Here is an 18,587-nt window from a genome sequence, read left to right as displayed (position 1 = left end):
TTCTGTTTCTCATTCAGTTATGTTCAAAACTGTAATGAAAAGACATCCTTGCTTTTCTCTTTTCTTAACTGTAATGCTGTCCAGAATAGTGATGTTTTATTTAACAACAGCTGGTTTTTAAACTTGATTTCTATTAAGTGCATTAAAGATGTTTTTTACCTGATCAGATCTAAGTGGAAGTCTATAAAGGTCATATTTCCTTGCTGATACTACAGAAAAAAATGGATTTTAGAATGAGTAGAATTTTCTTATAGTTCCTATAACATTAAAGAAACACTGATAATGCATATTTTGTGACATTCAATTTAATGTGAAAAATTGACTTGTATGATTTGCTTGTAACTATTTCCAGGCGGTTTCCTTAAAATGGCATAGTAAGGGGATGTGTCCCTAATGAACAACGGCTTCACAGAATTATGTAAAGTGAATATAAGAACATGAATGTAACCATCTCATTAATAAAATCTTGCCCCAGTGTAATTGTTTTTTTACTTCTGTGATTTCTCTGTGTTTCTTACCACTCAGAAAATGAGAAGAAGTGTAAGCAGATCCTTCAGAAAGCTGTGGAGTGCTCTGCTGTTCCCCTGGAATTGTTGGAAACAGCTCTACAAAACCTACAGTTGAAAAAAAAGCAGTTACTTTCAGATGAGGAGAAGGAGAACTTTGCAGGTAATTGCAGTTTTTTTTAATACTGGTTCATGCATGTTGTGATTCTAGATTGGAAAAAATCACTAGTGTTTGTCCCTTCTAGATACAGACTCAGAATCTCTGTTGCCCGATAAACAGGTATATTTGTCTATGTTATAAATTTTATTCCTTCAATACTTGTTTTCATTTTCAGTGCAGTGGCTGTAGTTTGCAGGAGCTGTGGGATGGTAGATTATGTAATTCTGCAGAGGGTGTTCCTCTGACTGTTGTCAGGCATTTGTAGTTTGTAATAGAGGCGTACAGCTCTAAGTGTGAAGTAAGAGCTACTGTTGGTGGAAAAGAATTAGGACTGAAATACACAGATTCAACTACACATATATAGGTTGCTTGGAGGTGACAGACTGGGGAAGCTTTGGCGGTCATTTCAGTGAAGTCAAATGTAGGAAAAATAATCCATTTCAACTTTATTTTGGACAAAACCCCTATGTTTATCAGAACAAAACTGAAGTACTTGGCTGTATCATAAATCCTAAGTGATCCTTACTGCTGGGTAAAAAGGGAACAGTTACTTCTTGAAGTTTTCAAGAGAGAAATCTGTTTGGAGTGGAATTGAGCAAAAAATACGGTTTCAGCATTGAAGTGTGTTTAGCTAACTCTTGAAAGAGTGATGTCTAACACTTCCATATTCTTGCATTGTGTGAGGACAGAATTAGTGTAAAATAGGTCTGATTTAGTTTCTTTCCTTAGGGATATATCTTTAGGAGTGGTGTTTGAGATTTGCATGGCACCTATTGAATCAACCTAACTGAAACACTAGTGGGGGTGTGAACCCTTTTTATAGTACTCAGCTATGGCTGAATACTGTAGTGTTTTTAATAAACGCTATTTTCTGTCTCATTCTGTTTATAATTAATTGGATATATAAGATATATAAGAAATGCTACTGCTGATGTACTGTGCCACAAGAGAATATCTTGAAGAATACCAATATCCTTCATGGATTGTACAAATTTCTTGGTGACATTATTGACTTGCTGCTGCAGAGCTAAGGAAATACCTGTGAGAATGCATGGCAAAACCCTGCCTGCCAGTTAGGAAGCAGTGAACTTTGGGGCAAGAGTAGGCTTTTTTTTTTTTTTGTAGGAGTTTGTAATTAGGTATTTCAAAAATGCTAGCTATTAATTAAGTTATTTTAAGATTAAAGTTTAGAAGGTAAATAACACCAGACTTGAAGTATCTCAGCCTCTGGGACATACATGGCCTAAATCACTGAATTTGGCTTTAAGTGAGTTTGTATGGTCCTCTGGAGCAACAAAGGCTATTTTAGTGTATTGGCATTTAGGTATTTTCTGTTTTGTATTACCATTTGAAGAGCTGCTTTTGAAAGTTTATGTGAAAATATGAATGCTGTATATGCATTTGTTCACAGCTTCAAAAGACTGTACAGAATGCTTTTGACAGTTATATGCAGTTAGTGTTTTGATGCAAATATAAACCATGCATCAAGTCTAAAACCTTTGGTTTAATTCCTTTTTCTTCTCTTTCATTCATGCACAGCAATCTAAAGTATTTGACAAACTAGGTGCAATCAAACACATTAAGTTGGGAAAAGGTAGTTTAGTATTTAAGAAATGTAGGTCACAGAACTATTTTAGAATCGTTTTTGGCAGAAGAGAGCCTTAGGTCATGGGGTCAGGAGTATCTTGAGAAGCAGGTAGGCTGTCTTGGACTGTGAAGGAATGAAAGTATTGTACATCATCAGCTGGATGTAACCACCAGCTTGGTGGTTAAAAAAAAAATCTTTGCGGGGGAAAAAGGAGTATGGGATGCATTTGTGAGATGGTGATGGTCCTGGGTTGGTAATAAAACTACACTGTACATGGAGGCACATATTTTATTTGAGTAGTTTGGTCTATTGGCATATGTAGTTTATGGAACAATTAAGTACTAGAAATAGCCAATACTGCACTGTTCATCTACCAGAAGTTTGACTTCTGGCTTAAAGTAGAAGAGGGATATGGGAAAATTCAAAAGAAAAGTAAAATCCATTTTAATGAACTGATACAAATTTTAAAGTGTTAAGGTAAATGCTGTGTAAAAAAGTCCTTAAACTGATTTCTTGGAAGGCTGTGGATAGCCATGAATCTTGTTTGTCAAGCAGATAATTTCCTATCCTGATGGAACACAAGGCCTATGTGATATGGAAGATCATATTATATAATATCTTAGCTAGAATCTTTGAATGGTTTGGGTTGGAATGGACGTTGAGGATCATCTAGTTCCAACGTCCTGCCATGGGGCAAGAGCACCTTCCACTAGACCAGGTTGCTCAAAGTACCATTCAATCTGGCTTTGAACACTTCCTGTTGCCTTTGATTATATTTTTTTTAATATGTTCTTTGGTGTCTGTCTTTTTTAAAAAATCCTGTTGCTTAATCAAAATAACCAGATATTAATTTAAAGCTTTAAAAACAGATTTGTCAGGAAAATAGCTGAGTTCAAGAGATTATTGTTTTTCTGAAGGTGCTTAAAATAGCTTGTACTGAATGAAGAATTAAACTGTGTTGTAATGTGAATATGTGGTCATTAAGGTGTTAATAAATTGTTTTTAGTATATTCTGAGCTCTTGTGATTTCTTTGTCTCTGAGAAATGACATTCCCTTCACCTTTAGGGAAAAATTATATGGTAGACATTGTTATTATGAACTGTTTATTTGTGGGTTTGAGGTTCTAGAATGACTTTTCAAATAACTTGTTTGTTTATGGTTGTGTTTACCATAAAGTATACCTGAAATATATACTTTCACAAAGTTAATTATGTTGACTTGACATTTTATATTAAGGTTAACATACAACTTCATAAACTTCTGCTAAAGCTTCAATAATCAAGCAGGATTCTCTTCTGGATTAAGATAGGGCTGGTGAATGGGCTGTTTGCTGTTGCCTGCCTTGATACTCCCTGACCTTGCCCAGCTTATGTGACCACTCTCAAATATGCTATCAGTGAAATCAACTGGTTTGATTTATCCCAATTAACTGCTTAGAATAATTTAGTTGAATTTTCCTGGTGTGATCTGAATGATTCTAACTATTTTCCCTACAGTATCAAGTACACAGGAGTCTGGACTTCAGAATACAGGTGGAAATCACAGAAGCTTAAAAAAGAATGATTCTAGTGAGAATTCTACTACTGTTACCAGATCCTTATTTAGGTAATGTCTTAATTTCTCATTTAATGTCTTATAACATCATTTAAACCAAAACCAAACACATATACTTCAGTGTTGTGTGTTTTGTTTTGTGGGTTTGTTTGAGTTTGTTTTTTCTTTTAGGGAAGAGAAGTCACAGGAACCGGGTACCCTAGTTAATTTCCACAATCCATTGAGACCACTAAACAAATCTAACCAGGTAAAACATGTAACATTTTGTTTAAAATCTTAAACTATTTATTCTGCTTTACACACCTGATAACTTTGAATTTACTCTAAGATTTGCCCATTTGGGAGGATTCCTGTTACCCTAGTATCTGATGATGGTGATGACATGGAGGATTCAGATGTCCCACTCAAGGCTAGTGTTATGAAAAGGTATGGTTTACCTACAAGCACAACAGATTGTAATACACCTTTTCAATGGTACTTTTATTGGATAGTGGGAATGTCAGATGTTAATGTTAAATTTGACCTGAAGGATAGAGACCAATAGTAGTTATAATTGCAACGAGTACTGCAGTAACCTACTTCTGATCTTGCTATGTAGATTCTTTGTATGAAAGCATGTAAAGATGGAGAAAGCATGTTCTGGCTAATCAGTAAGCTAAAAAAAAGAAACTGAAATTAAGGTGGAAATAAATTTAGTTCAAAATACCTTTATGTAGTTAATTTTTAAAATAAGAGATAAGACGGTCTTGTAACTTTCAAAATATTTTTAAATCCTCATTTTGTAGGACTTCTTTGTATTGTTTCTCACTCTGCTGTCCAAGTGGACCTGCTTTTCTGTAAATTTAAAGCTTGTAGCCAAAAGTCTTCACACAACTACTTTTTTCACCTCATTCACAAAAAAGGCTGTTGTCATACTGGGCTGGCATGTGACGTAATGTTACTTCAACAGGCAAACGTCCAGCTCCAAACAAACAGCCTTTGTTGCACCTTTTCCACCATCAGAAGTGAAACCTTGTGGGCATGATTCGTACAGCCTGGGAGATTTGCAGGTAACTTAAATATTTTTTAAATACATGAAAGGAACTCAATCTATCCTATGATATTAGTAAGAAATATAATAACTTTTTCAATCCATAGAGAAATAATGTAGGGTTTCCCTTGAAGTAATCATTTGTGGATAGAAACATTCATTGTGGCTTTTAAACGTGAAAATTGTTATGCATAATAGGGCATTTAAAAAGAGCTTTATCTGAACAGTACCTGGGATGGAAGCAATGGGAGTGGTGTTAGGAATATGATTTATGAAGAGGTGATAAACACATTTCAACTTGACTACAGGACCTCTTTCAGCTGTAGTCATGAATTTTACCGTTAGAAGTACCCTACTTAATGAAGTCCATTCAACTAAGTTAAAGTGCTCTGTGGAGCCATAAATTACAGCTTTTGATAGAGGTTTGTTTTCATCAAAAAGCAAATGTTTTACATTACTATGTCTTACATTTTCATGTCCCATATCCCCATCCCCTGAAAGAAAATTCTAGAATAGAAAGCATTTAGGCTTTTATTATAGAAACTGGATTATGGAAATTCAGAATGTTGATATATTTAAAAAATAGCATCAGTAATCTGCACAGTTCCCTGAAGTGCTTTGTGGTGCACCTACTATTTAATTACATTAAGGAAATGTCTTTGGAATACTACTTTTGAGTTTTCCTTTGATTCTTTTTTAAGATGCTTTTTATGTTCTTTAGTCCTTACAAGAAAAAACAACTTTACAGTTGCAGATGTTGGATGAAGGCAGCTCAGAAACAGCTACCAATTCAAGTGTAACTCTCAAAACCAAAGTGGATGGAAGTCTTGTGACAAAAAAAGGTAACTATTAATGTCAGATCTGAGTAGTTTGAAATAGAATAAGCATTGAAAATGTGCTGTTCTGTATTATTTTTTAAGAATGCATTGCTAAATAAAATGTTTTTCAAAAAGCGGAGGTTATTGCAGTATTAACATATTTATTATATACCTTTGGAGAATGATTATTTGATTCTTAAAGTTCTTTTAAAAACAGCCAGTTTTGTTGTATTTCAGAAATAAATACTTCATTAGATATTAGATTATCAATACATGGATTTTGACTGTTGTGTTAAGTCAGCTAGAAAGGGGTGACATGAGATTGTTATGTTGTGTTTTTCTGGAAAATGTAACCAATTTGGATTTATAGCAAGGATTTCAGGCCTAGTAAAATCTAGTAGAATCTTGCTACTAATTATTTACCAACTGCCATGAAATATGGAGTACATGTACTAACCTCCTATGGTTACTTGCTACTTCAGTGTTTCATCAGAAAGATGGTTCGCTAAGTGGCATTCTCATCCTGCTGAAAAAATTAGAAGAAAGTGTCTAATATTGCAAGAGTTGCATTTAGGATTGTATAAGTACATATGTATTGTAGGAAGGAAACATTTCAGTTGAAAAGTGGTGATTTTTCATCTTTGGTGTCCCCTTAGCCCCGCAGTGATCTTTTCCCACTGACTTGCCCAGGGAACAGTTTGGGTTTCAGGTCATACTTTTCTTGTTTGTGCTTCATTCACGTTTCCAGGTGAGATGCTGGCTGAGGTAATTCAGTCCTTCAGCAGCTGAATTGCATTAAGCTGCTCAGCATGGGATGCTGCTTTCCAGTAATTTAAAAACAAAACCTTTCAAGGCTGTAAAGGAGCAACTGTTAAGCTGTGCTGTATGCAGCCTGCACAGTCACATCGCACCATTTCACTCTTGTACTACCTATGCAAAAGGAACCAGGAGACAGAGTGCCAAGTTCCTTTAGACCTCTGACTTCAGTCATTACACTGGGTTATAGGTTGCCTATTGTTACAGACAACAGACTTCTGATTTGGAGTATGGTAATAAGCTTATCTTCAGTGCTTATCTTAAATGTGCTCAATATGCTGGGATGTTGTAGTACAATTTATGAGCTATTGCATATGTTGGTGAACTAAACAGTTGCATCTCTGCTACTGTTTTAGAACTATCCTAAGGTTTTGAAGAAAGTTGCCATTTTACTACGCTGAATTGAGCACAGAGCCTATGGACTTCATGAATGTCTTTTAAGGCCTAATTCCAGTAAATCATCTGTTTGTTTAGTCTGATCTAGAAAATGAGGTTAAATTATTCTAGAAACTTCAAGTGTTCAATATTGAATCATTTTAATAATCTGTGGTTTTTGGTTTTTGGGTTTTTTTTTGTTTTTTTTTGGTTTTTTTTTTGTTTTGTTTTGGTTTTTTTTTTTTTTCCCAGAAAATAAAGCTCTGCATCTGGAGCTGAAGACACCAGAGCCCAGGAGACTGGAAAGTCAACAGCAACAGTCTAGTTTTGGTGAAAGCTATAGAAAGCAGTTGGAACAGATTAAACTAAACTGTGTTAATGCCAGAAAAAAAATGCCAACTCAAGAAGTGTCACAGAAAAGCTGCTATGGAGAGGTAAAGTAAAAATATGTACTGCATGTGTGCTAGCAGCAGCCTTCTCACATTGAAGACATTATTTGTGTTCTTAATTGCAGCTCCTTGTATGATATATAATATCTTGCTTTGCCCTTTGTAGGGAAAACAAACAAACCTTCAACAGTCTGGTGGTCATCCTGTTTCAAGACGATTATCACCACCAGATGCTATTTCTAAGAGAAGTGACCCATCACACGTTTATGGAACACCAAGCACCACATCTAATGATTATATGGCCTGGTAAGCCTATTGTAAGACAGTAGTTGATCTCTGGAAAGACTTAGAGATTTTTACAGGGTTTCTTAAATTTTTCTGTTCAGATAGCCAGCATTCCAAGTGCTTCTGTAAAGTGCCTGACTTAGAGATTCAGATTGTATTTAAAGATTGGGCAGCCTTTTTGATCAGCTTTTTTGGGCAGCTTTTCAGCATTTGAATGTGTACCATCAAATCAATAATTCCTTAGTGGAGCATTTACCTTTTTCAGTGATCCCTGCTACATGACACTTTCTGTTTATGATAACTTTTTTTATGTGGCTGGCAGGCTTTTTAGATTGATAACTATATATCAGTTTATTTCCCATGATGCCAGTGTCTGGAGCTTTTTAAAAGTACCTCAAGAAATCCAGAGGCTTGCAGAATTAAGCACTTATGTTAGGAAATAATAGCATTTGTTTATCCATGTTACCTTAAATCAGGCATAAACCCCTATGCCTGTGTTGGCAAATCTTTCTAATTAGAGGATTACTTACTGTTTTCACAGGTCTCTAGGATGAATCATATAGGTCAAGGTTGTATGCTGAGTAAGCACTGTTCCTGTTGGTAGGACCTCTGTCTCTACAGCTGTAGAGATTACATACATATATATATATATAGGGCATGAACCATATAATTTCATGAAGGAACTTGATAATAGTCATTGATTAAATTATCTTTACTTAGTTCGTATGTACATGGTAAATATGCAGAATTGCTGAATGTTTCTGTATTCAAAGAAAACCATGCTTTAGACTGGTTTTGTTCTTTTTTTAACTTCTGTGATTTTACTCTGCCAAATAAATCCTAATTATATATATATTCTTTTCCAGTTCTGATCTTGGCATTAATTTCTGTAAATACGGTGGGGAAAAATAAAATATATTCAGAAATATAACTAAATGGATGGTAGACACATCAGGAGAACAAATTAAAATAATCATAGGATCTTTTGCAACTTTTAGTTTTCTTAAATCCATGATCCTTCTGTTCATACGCAGTGTAGCTAAAGCTCTCAAGGCAATAGTGAGTGAGGGCTTTTGAAGTTGTCTGTCTCAATATGCTTACTTTGAAAAACAGGAAAATCTAAAAAGGTTTTGAATAAATAACAATAAGATAGAGAAGAGTAACTGGCTCAAACTTATAGTCAGTTCTTCTAGCTTTGTAGTTCTTCCACTTTTCAGTTGCTGGGAAGTGCCAGCTATTGTCTGAAGATAGTGAGTTTGTGTTTTTAAAAGTATTTGCTAAGTATGTTATAGTTTCAGTGTATTTCTAAAAGGACTTCTCAGTGAAGAAGTTGAAGTGGCTTTAATAATGATAATTATTGAATGAAGTGGAGGCTTGGGCTCTTGCTAGTCAATAGGGTTTAACTTTGAAGAAACACTGAAGATTTCAACTTTGTTGTTAAAATTATCTTGAGAAAATACAACTAATGCATATATTGTTCATATTTTTTGTTAGTTTCAGCACACCTGTTGTAAAGGACAGATTTCTACCAGGATGTCAAATTTCTACTCCTTACAGCCAGTTCCCTTATTATTTACCACATACTCCAGCAACTCCATTTCAAAATCAAGTTGGCTTGCAGGTAACAATTTTCTACCATTTTTTTCAGCACATATTTTCACTGGGGACTACTTTAGGTAAAATAAATGTGTGTATATATTTTCTTTTAATCTGAAGTTACTGTTCATCTTTCTGTATGAGTAATGGAAAGTAGTCTATTATTCCCAAAATAACTTTTTTTCATGTGTATGTCTGAATTTAGATGACATAAGTCAGGTATTGAAAAATCAGTTCAATTTTGTCAAAATGCTGGAGCCTTTGTCTTCAACCTAAGCCTTTTCAGATCCCTACTTAATGGCAGAGGAAAGAACTAGAGCCTGTGTTGTTCTGCAGTGCTTTTACAGTGGTACTACCCACTACAGTACCAATAAAGAGAAGCAGTGTTTGTAGAAAACCGTGAGTTTGAGGGAGGTGAAAGATTGCATTTCTCCTCCATTTTTGTTAGATTTCACAAATTTTGATATATTTGTTGTGGCCTGACATAATGTAAAAATGGGTTACCTTAGATGTCTTGCGCATTCAGGTAGGGACCTTCCCAACTGTAGATAAAAGTGGGGGATAGGTTTAAGCTTCCTACTAGAGGATAAGTATTAATAAATCAAACTTGAGGCCTTTCTGTGGCTTGGTGTAGCAGATATGGGCAATGCAGGCTGTTTCAACTTCACATTACTGTAATCTTCTAGTTAGTAATTAGCTTCAAATAAAATGGTAGATGATTTCAGTGCAGCTTTTAAGTTTTATGCTGGGACTGAAAGTCTCTTGGATAATGTAGTTTGTGACGTTATATGTAAAGAGGGAGGTGTCTCTAGTGAGCTAGGAAGCCTTATTAAAAAACATCCTTTCCTTGGTTTCCAGTAAGAAGAGCATTGGCACCTTTTACAAGAGTTCAGTGATGTCACATGCCAAATGATGATCAGTATATGGGGATCTAGCATTCATTTGAAGTTTCTTTACTGCTTCTAAACAACTTTATCTTCAGGATGAACAAGACAACTTAAAGAATTTTAACGTAATAAAAAGGAGAGCTCTCAAGTTCTGTTGCATGTACCAATATTTATTTCTTAACCTTTTCTGTGTGTTCACAGGTGCCAGCTTCTATACCTCCACATGAATGCCTTGCCATCAATGGAAGAGTTTATACAGTGTTAAAGCAAATAGGTAGTGGAGGTTCAAGTAAGGTAAGGTGCTCCTTTATCCTTTTAGGCAGTCACTCATTTACAGAGTAGTAGTTCTATTGTAAATACATGTTGAAATCATCTAATGAGTGTCTCGTGTTAACATGTACACAATGTTTGACCAAGGGACTCTAGAACTTTGCTGGTTTAGTGCTATGCTTACACTTTTTGCTCTTGAAGATAATTTCTGTGGTAGAGTAAGCATTAAAATTCCTGGTAGAATCAGCTCTTCTGTTATAAGATGTGTGCTGCATTGTGTACATCCTAATGTGAGAGGCTGTTGTTTAGAGCAGTGTGATTATACTGTTGGGAAATGGGTAATTTGTAAAGTTGATTGAGAGCCTGAAGATGACAGACCTGTAACCTGTGTGATGAGTTGTAGCTATGTCTGAAGTGGTGAGTGAGCTGCTTTTTACATGGAAATCTGGGGTCATGGGAGCTTGGGAAACAATATTGGCAAAATCTCTTGTGTTTGTTATATTTCCTTCCTTTCATAACAGCATAAACAGTTCAGCTGGGTGTTGTGGGGAACTATGTCAAAGCAGGTAGATGACATGTGTGTCCCTTCCTCACAGAAGGTTGGTTAGACAGACCTGCATGTGGTGAAGCGTGCTGGCTGTCTCAAATCACCTTAGTGTTCTCCATGTGTTTTAGTGTAGCTTCTGGGAGGATGTGTCCTAAGGATAGTTAATTTAACTTATTACTTGTAGAAGTCTTTCCCTTTGTGAATCCAATTGTGTCTGATCATTGCATTTCAGTAGTACCTAGTAGGATGTTCTCTCTAATTTTTCCAGTAACTGAGGTTAGGCTAACAGGTTTGTAGTTTCCTGGGTCTTCCTTCAGATCCTTTTTGTCTATTGGACTAACATTAGCCAGCTTCCTGTTAGCAGGGAACTCTGGAAAGAAGAGCTCCCTGTGTTGCCAGTGTATGGTTGTAGAATGAGATAGGATGGCAGGGACTCTGTCATTTTCTCAGTCTGCTTAAAAAAAGGCCAAAATAGAGCATGTTATGTATGGGTTTTTGTGTTTAAATATTGCTAAGGATGGAGATTTCATAGTCTATCTGGACAAGCAGTTTTCCTGTTGGACTATATGACAGTGAAAAAATCAAAATATCTGATGGTAATTTTCCTTGTTAGCTATGTCTGTTGCATCTCATACTTTGATGGTTCAAGAGGAGTCTGCCATAGCTTCCCTTTAAATAGCTGAAGACAGCAGTAGGATTTCCTGCAGCCTTCTCAAGACTGAATGAATCTGTGCTCTCAACCTCTTCTAATGTTCCATGTGATCTAGCCTCCAAATGATTTTGGTGTGACCAAGTGAATGTGTGAGGGCAGATCAAACCTGTATCTCTGGGAGTGTTATTTCCTATTTTCCTATAGTGTATATGCAATCTTTATCTTGGGAACACTGCAGACTCATGATGTAGTGCACCTGGTGAAATACAATGTGGCACCAAGATAGCTTCTGATAGAGGGTTTCTGTTGTAAATTGTCTTGATTTTTTTCATGCTGACTTGTATGAATTCCTTTGTATTGTTTCTTCCTTTTGAAAAGGTTGACTTCTTTGGTATTCTGGCTGTGTTGAGAAGGACCATAGTCAATCAGAACTAGGGATGAATGAAGTTATTAACTGATGTTTTGCAGGTGTTTCAAGTACTGAATGACAAGAAGCAGCTGTATGCTGTCAAATATGTGAATCTAGAGGAAGCTGATCAACAGACTGTTGAGAGCTATAAGAATGAAATTGCTCATTTGAGTAAACTGCAGCAACATAGTGATAAGATCATCTGCCTTTATGGCTAGTAAGTAAATACTAACTTTAATCAGTATTTCTCTATAAAAAGAGATTTCCTTCACTTTTAACATACATATTTTATTTTTAGTGAAATTACTGATCAACATATCTACATGATAATGGAGTGTGGAAATATTGATCTCAATAGCTGGCTTAAAAAGAAAAAGAAGATTGATCCGTTGGAACGAAAGAGCTATTGGAAAAATATGCTGGAAGCTGTTCACACAATCCATGAACATGGTATTCTTAAATAATTCTAGGTATTTGTATAGGATATATAGCAGATTATATAGATCTGGTTTAATTTTGGAGGTGGTATAGCTTTTAGTGTTGCTGTAATCTTAGTGATTTTCAAAGATGGGTATTTACTGTATTTAAAAAAAAAGTCAAGCAAAAAAATAAGGTAAATCTTGATCCAGAGATAGCATTACATAAACAGTGATATTTGAGAGATCTTTCTTGAGTTAGCTAAGTCTGTTTTCTTTCAACAGCCAGCAAATATTTTTTGTTTTAGACTACATCGTATACTCCCAATTCCACTTGTTCTCTGTTAGACTTAAATTTTTGCCACTCAGTCTCTTCAGAAGTAGCTTTGACATTAATGACAGCTCTGCCATCTTTACTTCAACAAAGTGTTTCAGCTTCTTCCTAGAGTTCTTCAGGCCTTCTTCTCATCCTTACCTAAATAATCAAAGTGTATGCATCTATATTTTGTTTGTATAGTATAAAGGAGAGGGTTGGCTTGCATCTTTTCCTATATAATAATGAAATGAAGACTAGTACATATAGCAGAAAGCATCACCTATTTTCAGGACTAGAACATTCAATACTATAGCAAACAGCAAAACCTACTGAAATTCAGGGTACATATGTACATACATACACGTGACATTTTTAAGAAAGACATTGATTTTTGTAAAATATCAAGATAGATTGGTTGATTATGTAGATAATAACTAAAATTCATATTAAACTGTTCAAGTAGAGTTTGTGGGAAGTACTCAGTGAATGGTACCTTTAATCAGGCTAAGTAATATAATTATTTTATTTGACCTACCTACTTAGGTAATTAAAGAGAGAACTACAGGTATGGGCAGGCCACTGAATTGCTCCAGAGCAGCAGTTCAGTATGGCCATGTGCACACAGAGCTGGAGGGTCTGTCCCAAACTGAGACAAACTCTGCAACTCCAGTTGCTTGGAGCTGTTCTGGGGTACCTGCAGGTTTGAATAAGTATTAATTCTACCTGTAAATTTAGGCAAGTCTTAATTTTTTAAAAAAAATGGAAACACTTAGGAAATCTGCAGAGACTCAGATAAAGCCAATCTGCACCTTCTCTTTGTGCAAGGGTTATGGGAATTGAGTAATGCTAAACCATATGGTAGTAATTTGGATTTACTTGAACTCCCTTTACAGGCATTATTCACAGTGATCTGAAACCAGCAAACTTTCTGATAGTTGATGGAATGTTAAAACTAATTGACTTTGGCATTGCAAACCAAATGCAGCCAGATGTGACAAGCATCATTAAAGATTCTCAGGTGAAATTCTTCTGGAAAATGCATGTCCATTTTTCTGTGAAATGCTATAGTACCTGCTGATAATTTTGATTGTAATAACCTCAATTACTATTGAAATTTTATGGCAAATGGTTTTATATGTGTATATGAATACTCATGTGTATTGATTTTTACATGTTTTTAATGAACAAAATAATAATGGACTTCAGTCTTAATACAAATAAACTTTAAAGATGCTTTTCAGTGTTTTGGGACAGAAGTCTAAGTTTTTATTAAGTTAATTAAATTTAATGCATGCTTTACTTAAAGGAATATTTTCTCATTTTTATGGCTAGGCTGGCACAATGAACTATATGCCACCTGAAGCAATAGAAGATAGGTCTTCCTATGGAGAAAATGGCAAGCCTCGTTCTAAGGTAGTGTGGTCTTTTTCCTCCTATCTCCTTCATTCCCTGTTCAATCACATATCTTCAGATTTGTTTGTTTGGTTTTTTTTTAATCTTCCACTGGATCTCGATCATAAGAAAATTTACTGTGCCATAGTGATGGTGTGAAGAGTTGGAAGGCTAAGCCTAATCTCTCTAACTACCAAATAAGCATTTGGCAAATGGTGTTTAGAAAAATGCAAGTGCTCAATGAATGAGTAAAATTGAAAGTAAAACAAGTACAGGCTTGGACATTTTAGGGCCACATGTATGAGTTCAGTGTATCCCATTAATTTTTCTATGCTACAGAGTATTGTATATTGTGGAAAAATTTGTAACATCACCAGGGCAATGGAATGTGAATGATGAGAAAAGTACTGAAGAAAAGCATTTTCACACTAGCAGTCAAACTTCAACTGAGGGGTACATGGTTTGGTGAAAAAGTATTTAAAATCCATATGTACTTGCATGTACATGAAGATTTTACTTTTTAACAGTTGAATGGAAGTACTGTTTTGTAATGAAATACAATCTTGTCTTTCTAAAGAGAGAATAAAATATAAGTAGATTCCTTTTTTAAGGATGTTAATTTTTTATCTTATTTTGTACTTTTAAATTAAGTAAGCTAAGCACAGGCTTGTTCAGCTCATCTAAGCAAAAATCTAACCACTGTGCTGGGAGTCAGGTTTGCTGTGTACATCTTTCTTCACTTCCCTCCTCTCCCCCACTCTGTACTTCTCTTCAAGTGCTTCAGCTTAAACAGGAGAAGCAGGAAAGTTATCCTGCAAGGAACAGCCTGGGTATTGTGGTTGAAATAAGGAATCCTTTAAACCCAGGGAAATTGAATTGTGGCTTTCCACTTCGGAGACATAGCTGGGATCTCTTACTGTTTCCTGGATTTAGATAATTTAGTATGCTTTTACTTGCATTTATTTTAAAATCTGAAATTAGAATCCTGCAGTTTGACTTGTTAAGGACTACTTTTTGTTTTAAGTTCTTCAAGTAAGTTGATTTTCAGGAATAGTTTTCTTATGGAATATCAGTGAAAGGAAGCCATATCACTGTCTTAGTAGATAATGGCACACTGACTTGGCGATTTTGTGTAACAGTTAAAAAGCTCTCTTAATTTTCATTATTATATAATGAGAACTGTACAATTACATGATAGGAAACTGGCCCTTCAGTCAATTTGAGTGTAATCTTTGATTTTTTTTTTCTTTTATATTAGATAAGTCCCAAAAGCGATGTGTGGTCTCTGGGCTGCATTTTGTACTGTATGACATATGGAAGGACTCCGTTTCAACATATAACAAGTCACATCAATAAAATGCATGCTATTGTTGATCCAAGTTATGAAATAGGGTTTCCAGATATTGCTGAGAAGGATCTTCAAGATGTCCTGAAGGTAACTGTTCCTTTTGATTTAAATAATGGTAATTTTTTTATTTAAAGATATTTTCTAAAACTGAATGTGTTGTGCTTGAGAGTTTTTTTTCCACAAGTAGATGCTCACTGCTACTTGTAGTAACAGGTCTTATTCCAAAATAAGAATGAAGTTTGAGCTGCTTCATGTAGTTTCCAAATTAAAGTCTCTTTTCAGCTCAACACCAGGTAAGTAAATCGTGAAAGCAGTCTGACTTGGGTCCTTTGGTTCAACATCCAAAGTAGATACTGTTAATTCCTAGGACAATTCATAATTTATAGGCAAAACACTCTTCCTCTTTTATCATTTACAGCGCTGTTTAATAAGAAATCCTAAAGAAAGAATTTCTGTTTCGGAGTTGCTGGTACATCCCTATGTTCAAATTCAAAGTCATTGTCAAACAGGTACATTTATTTTAAAATATATTTTTATTAAATAGTATTTGTAACTAACTGCTTTAAAAAAACAAGCCTTTACTCTTAAATGTGCTATGAGCTTGTTGGCATGACTCAGTTTTGTTTGGTGCCTAAGTCTGCTTTAGAAAAGACTTCAATATTTTAATTCTTAAACCTCTTCCGAACTGCTCTGGAAATCTTTACATTGATGATGTATACAGTTTCAGCGTAACTATAAATTGACTGCAGGTGTCCCAAATGTTAAAGGAACAACAGAGGAAATGAAACGTATCCTTGGCCAGCTTGTTGGCTTGAATTCTCCCAATTCTATTTCTAGAGCTGCGAGGGTAAGTAAATTGTCTTCTCTATTTTGTATAGTAGTACATGCTCATGCAGACAAAGGTTATACTGCTAGGTAGTGAAAGCTGGAACAATATGTTTATGAAATCTTCAGCCATAGCTGGAAAAACATTGCATAACTTAGTGCTTTTATTTGCAAGGATGCAGAATCTGTCCACATTATTCTGAACTGGAAGGCTTGAAAATTATGCCAGTAATCTTTAGTTTAAGTTTCTTCTTTCCTTTCCACCTCCCAGTAGATCTGCTTTGCTTTTAAGCTGCCCTTAGGCAGGGGTCTTCTAATTTAAGAGCTCTCAGTATGGAGAAGTTATCTAAATTGATCTGTTAAATGTGCATTCTTTTGGACTGCAACTGTTCCTGCTTCCTGGAAGTTGCTGAACTGTTAATGCAGTGCTATGTGTAAATTAGTTCCTGTGTGTTGAAGTATTGCAGCCTCTCTGTTTATTGCCTGAAAGAGAAGCTTCACAAATCTTCAACTCTATTCTTTCTACCTGTGTCTTAGAAGAAATGGTGGTGGTAAAGTATACATGAGACCTTGAGAATGCAAAGCTGCTTTCATGGGGAGGAAAGCAAATTCAGTGTGTATTAAATCTAAAGGAGCTCATGCTTACACTTCCAGTTGCACTCAATCTTTTTTAAATATGAGGGTGAACAAAGTAGTAATTCTTCTAACAAAATGATGATGTGGCTGTTTGAATATCTCATGTAAAGCTTGCGTGCCTGGCTTACACAAATAACTTCGATGCTGGTGTTTCCACAGTGGAGACATTTAATAGGTGAACTTGATTTTAGATCTCTGCAGCTCATTTGTTCTCACCTGATTTCTGAAGCTCTATAATTGCCCACACTGAGAAGTCAGTGTATGTATTTTCTGGGTACTGCACTGCATTACAGCTGGTATACCTAAGCTGTCTTAAGTGTGTTTTTATTTTTTGATTTGACAGAAAAATTTTGGTATGGAGTATTTCAGTATGTGATAATTTATTTCAGGTGGTAATATTTGTTACATAGTTTGAATCCATGTGTAGTACAATGTTCACCTGAATACCCTGTGTGTTTGTTAACTTTCAGACTTTATATGAACAGTGCAACAGTGGTAAAACTCTGGACGTATCAGCATTTGCAAAACCCGGGAGTCAAAAAACACGGACAACAAAATGATGTACTGCTGTTCAGGAGACAACAGATGTCTGGTGTGTTCAAAGGGTATTTTGTGCTGCTAGCTTTTAAAAGGACACTCAGCATAAAGTTTGCATTTTTATATGTTCTTTGTGTTCTTCTGATAATGTTTGCAGGTCACTAAAAAGAATTTAATTGAATGCTTTTCACTGTGGACTCTTTCACTCCTTGCTTGCTGCTTGGGTAGCAACAATGGCTACTTGGTGATTATGCTCTGTGTTACTTAAATAGCACTACAGTGTCTGGAGTACAAAAACCTGTATGAAACCTTTTAAGATGAGATCTTATGAGAAGCTAATATAAAAAAGTTCTGCAAAAAATGCCAATTGAAAATTGCCAATTGGTGTATGTGGAGAACATGAAATACCTTTTGAAACATCTAAGGCAGGAACAGAGAGTTACGCTGTTCTGTCCTTTGCTAACAAATACCTCATGTCCAGTTTTGACCATAACCAAGGACATGAACATTCTGCATAAACCACCAGTTACAATATTGGCAGATGCATGTAAAATGTCACCCAGTTCTTGAGCTGTTCCTGTGGTTAAGTGTTATGATGGAATCATCAGTACTGTTATGAACTTATATGAATAAAATGGCTCTTGTTGTATTAAAAATGCTATTGTAAGTGTAGTCTGCTTTTCAAATTTCAGAATAATAGAAAATCTTTCAGGATTCACAATGATAATAAATTACTAACTTGAGTTTTTAAAAACATTCATACTAAGCATTCTTTAAAGTGCAGTGAATGTAAGAGAAGTAGATTTTACATGGTTGTTATTGGGTTGGTCAGGTTTTAACTGAATTATATTTCCGGTGCAAATATTCTGCATGAGATGCATATGAAAACATTTCTGGTTCTGCTTTCCCTTGTTTTGGGTTAGCTTTGATTCTCTACATGGTACAGGGAAGCGTGATCAGGAGTGGGAACTGTTCTTGATAAGGAGGGCTGAAGCAGGGGCAGAGAATGCATGCTCACCCACTGTTGGAGCACACACAAGAACAGCACTTCTTCCTAGGAGCAAACCTGGACTGATAAACTTAAGGTGTTGGCTCATTGTCATTATATGAAATGGGGTGTGGAATCTCAATTAGTCATCTGTCAGGAAGGGGGTAGTTGTCCCACATTTCTAGTGAAAAAGGTTTGTTTCCCATAATGGTCTTGTTCTTGCTCATTTTTTTAAAGACTTAGTGC

The 18,587-nt window shown here is 35.5% G+C and overlaps 1 protein-coding gene across 3 annotated transcripts in view; it reads left to right on the top strand.

The window, feature by feature from the left end:
- Positions 1 to 18,009, top strand: part of TTK (TTK protein kinase) — a 29,829-nt gene extending 11,820 nt beyond the window's left edge. For 2 of the 3 annotated variants that reach the window (XM_088052941.1, XM_005518160.3), the window contains exons 6-23: positions 526 to 669; positions 3,752 to 3,860; positions 3,981 to 4,056; positions 4,138 to 4,235; positions 4,759 to 4,858; positions 5,561 to 5,681; positions 7,101 to 7,282; positions 7,404 to 7,543; positions 9,017 to 9,143; positions 10,207 to 10,299; positions 11,943 to 12,100; positions 12,182 to 12,333; positions 13,509 to 13,633; positions 13,948 to 14,028; positions 15,266 to 15,442; positions 15,774 to 15,864; positions 16,105 to 16,202; positions 17,287 to 18,009. In XM_088052941.1, the coding sequence (XP_087909067.1) occupies positions 526 to 669; positions 3,752 to 3,860; positions 3,981 to 4,056; positions 4,138 to 4,235; positions 4,759 to 4,858; positions 5,561 to 5,681; positions 7,101 to 7,282; positions 7,404 to 7,543; positions 9,017 to 9,143; positions 10,207 to 10,299; positions 11,943 to 12,100; positions 12,182 to 12,333; positions 13,509 to 13,633; positions 13,948 to 14,028; positions 15,266 to 15,442; positions 15,774 to 15,864; positions 16,105 to 16,202; positions 17,287 to 17,376 (2,162 nt within the window). In that variant the 3' untranslated portion in view covers positions 17,377 to 18,009. The remainder of the gene's footprint in view (positions 1 to 525; positions 670 to 3,751; positions 3,861 to 3,980; positions 4,057 to 4,137; positions 4,236 to 4,758; positions 4,859 to 5,560; positions 5,682 to 7,100; positions 7,283 to 7,403; positions 7,544 to 9,016; positions 9,144 to 10,206; positions 10,300 to 11,942; positions 12,101 to 12,181; positions 12,334 to 13,508; positions 13,634 to 13,947; positions 14,029 to 15,265; positions 15,443 to 15,773; positions 15,865 to 16,104; positions 16,203 to 17,286) is intronic. The other variant, XM_088052942.1, reaches the window with a different exon arrangement.
- The last annotated feature ends 578 nt before the right edge of the window (positions 18,010 to 18,587 follow it).

This window comes from Pseudopodoces humilis, chromosome 3, assembly GCF_049639895.1.
Source record: "Pseudopodoces humilis isolate 2021_Gansu_Grassland_sample_001 chromosome 3, ASM4963989v1, whole genome shotgun sequence".
NCBI classification, from domain to species: Eukaryota; Metazoa; Chordata; class Aves; order Passeriformes; family Paridae; genus Pseudopodoces; species Pseudopodoces humilis.
This window is presented reverse-complemented; position numbering and strand designations above follow the sequence as displayed.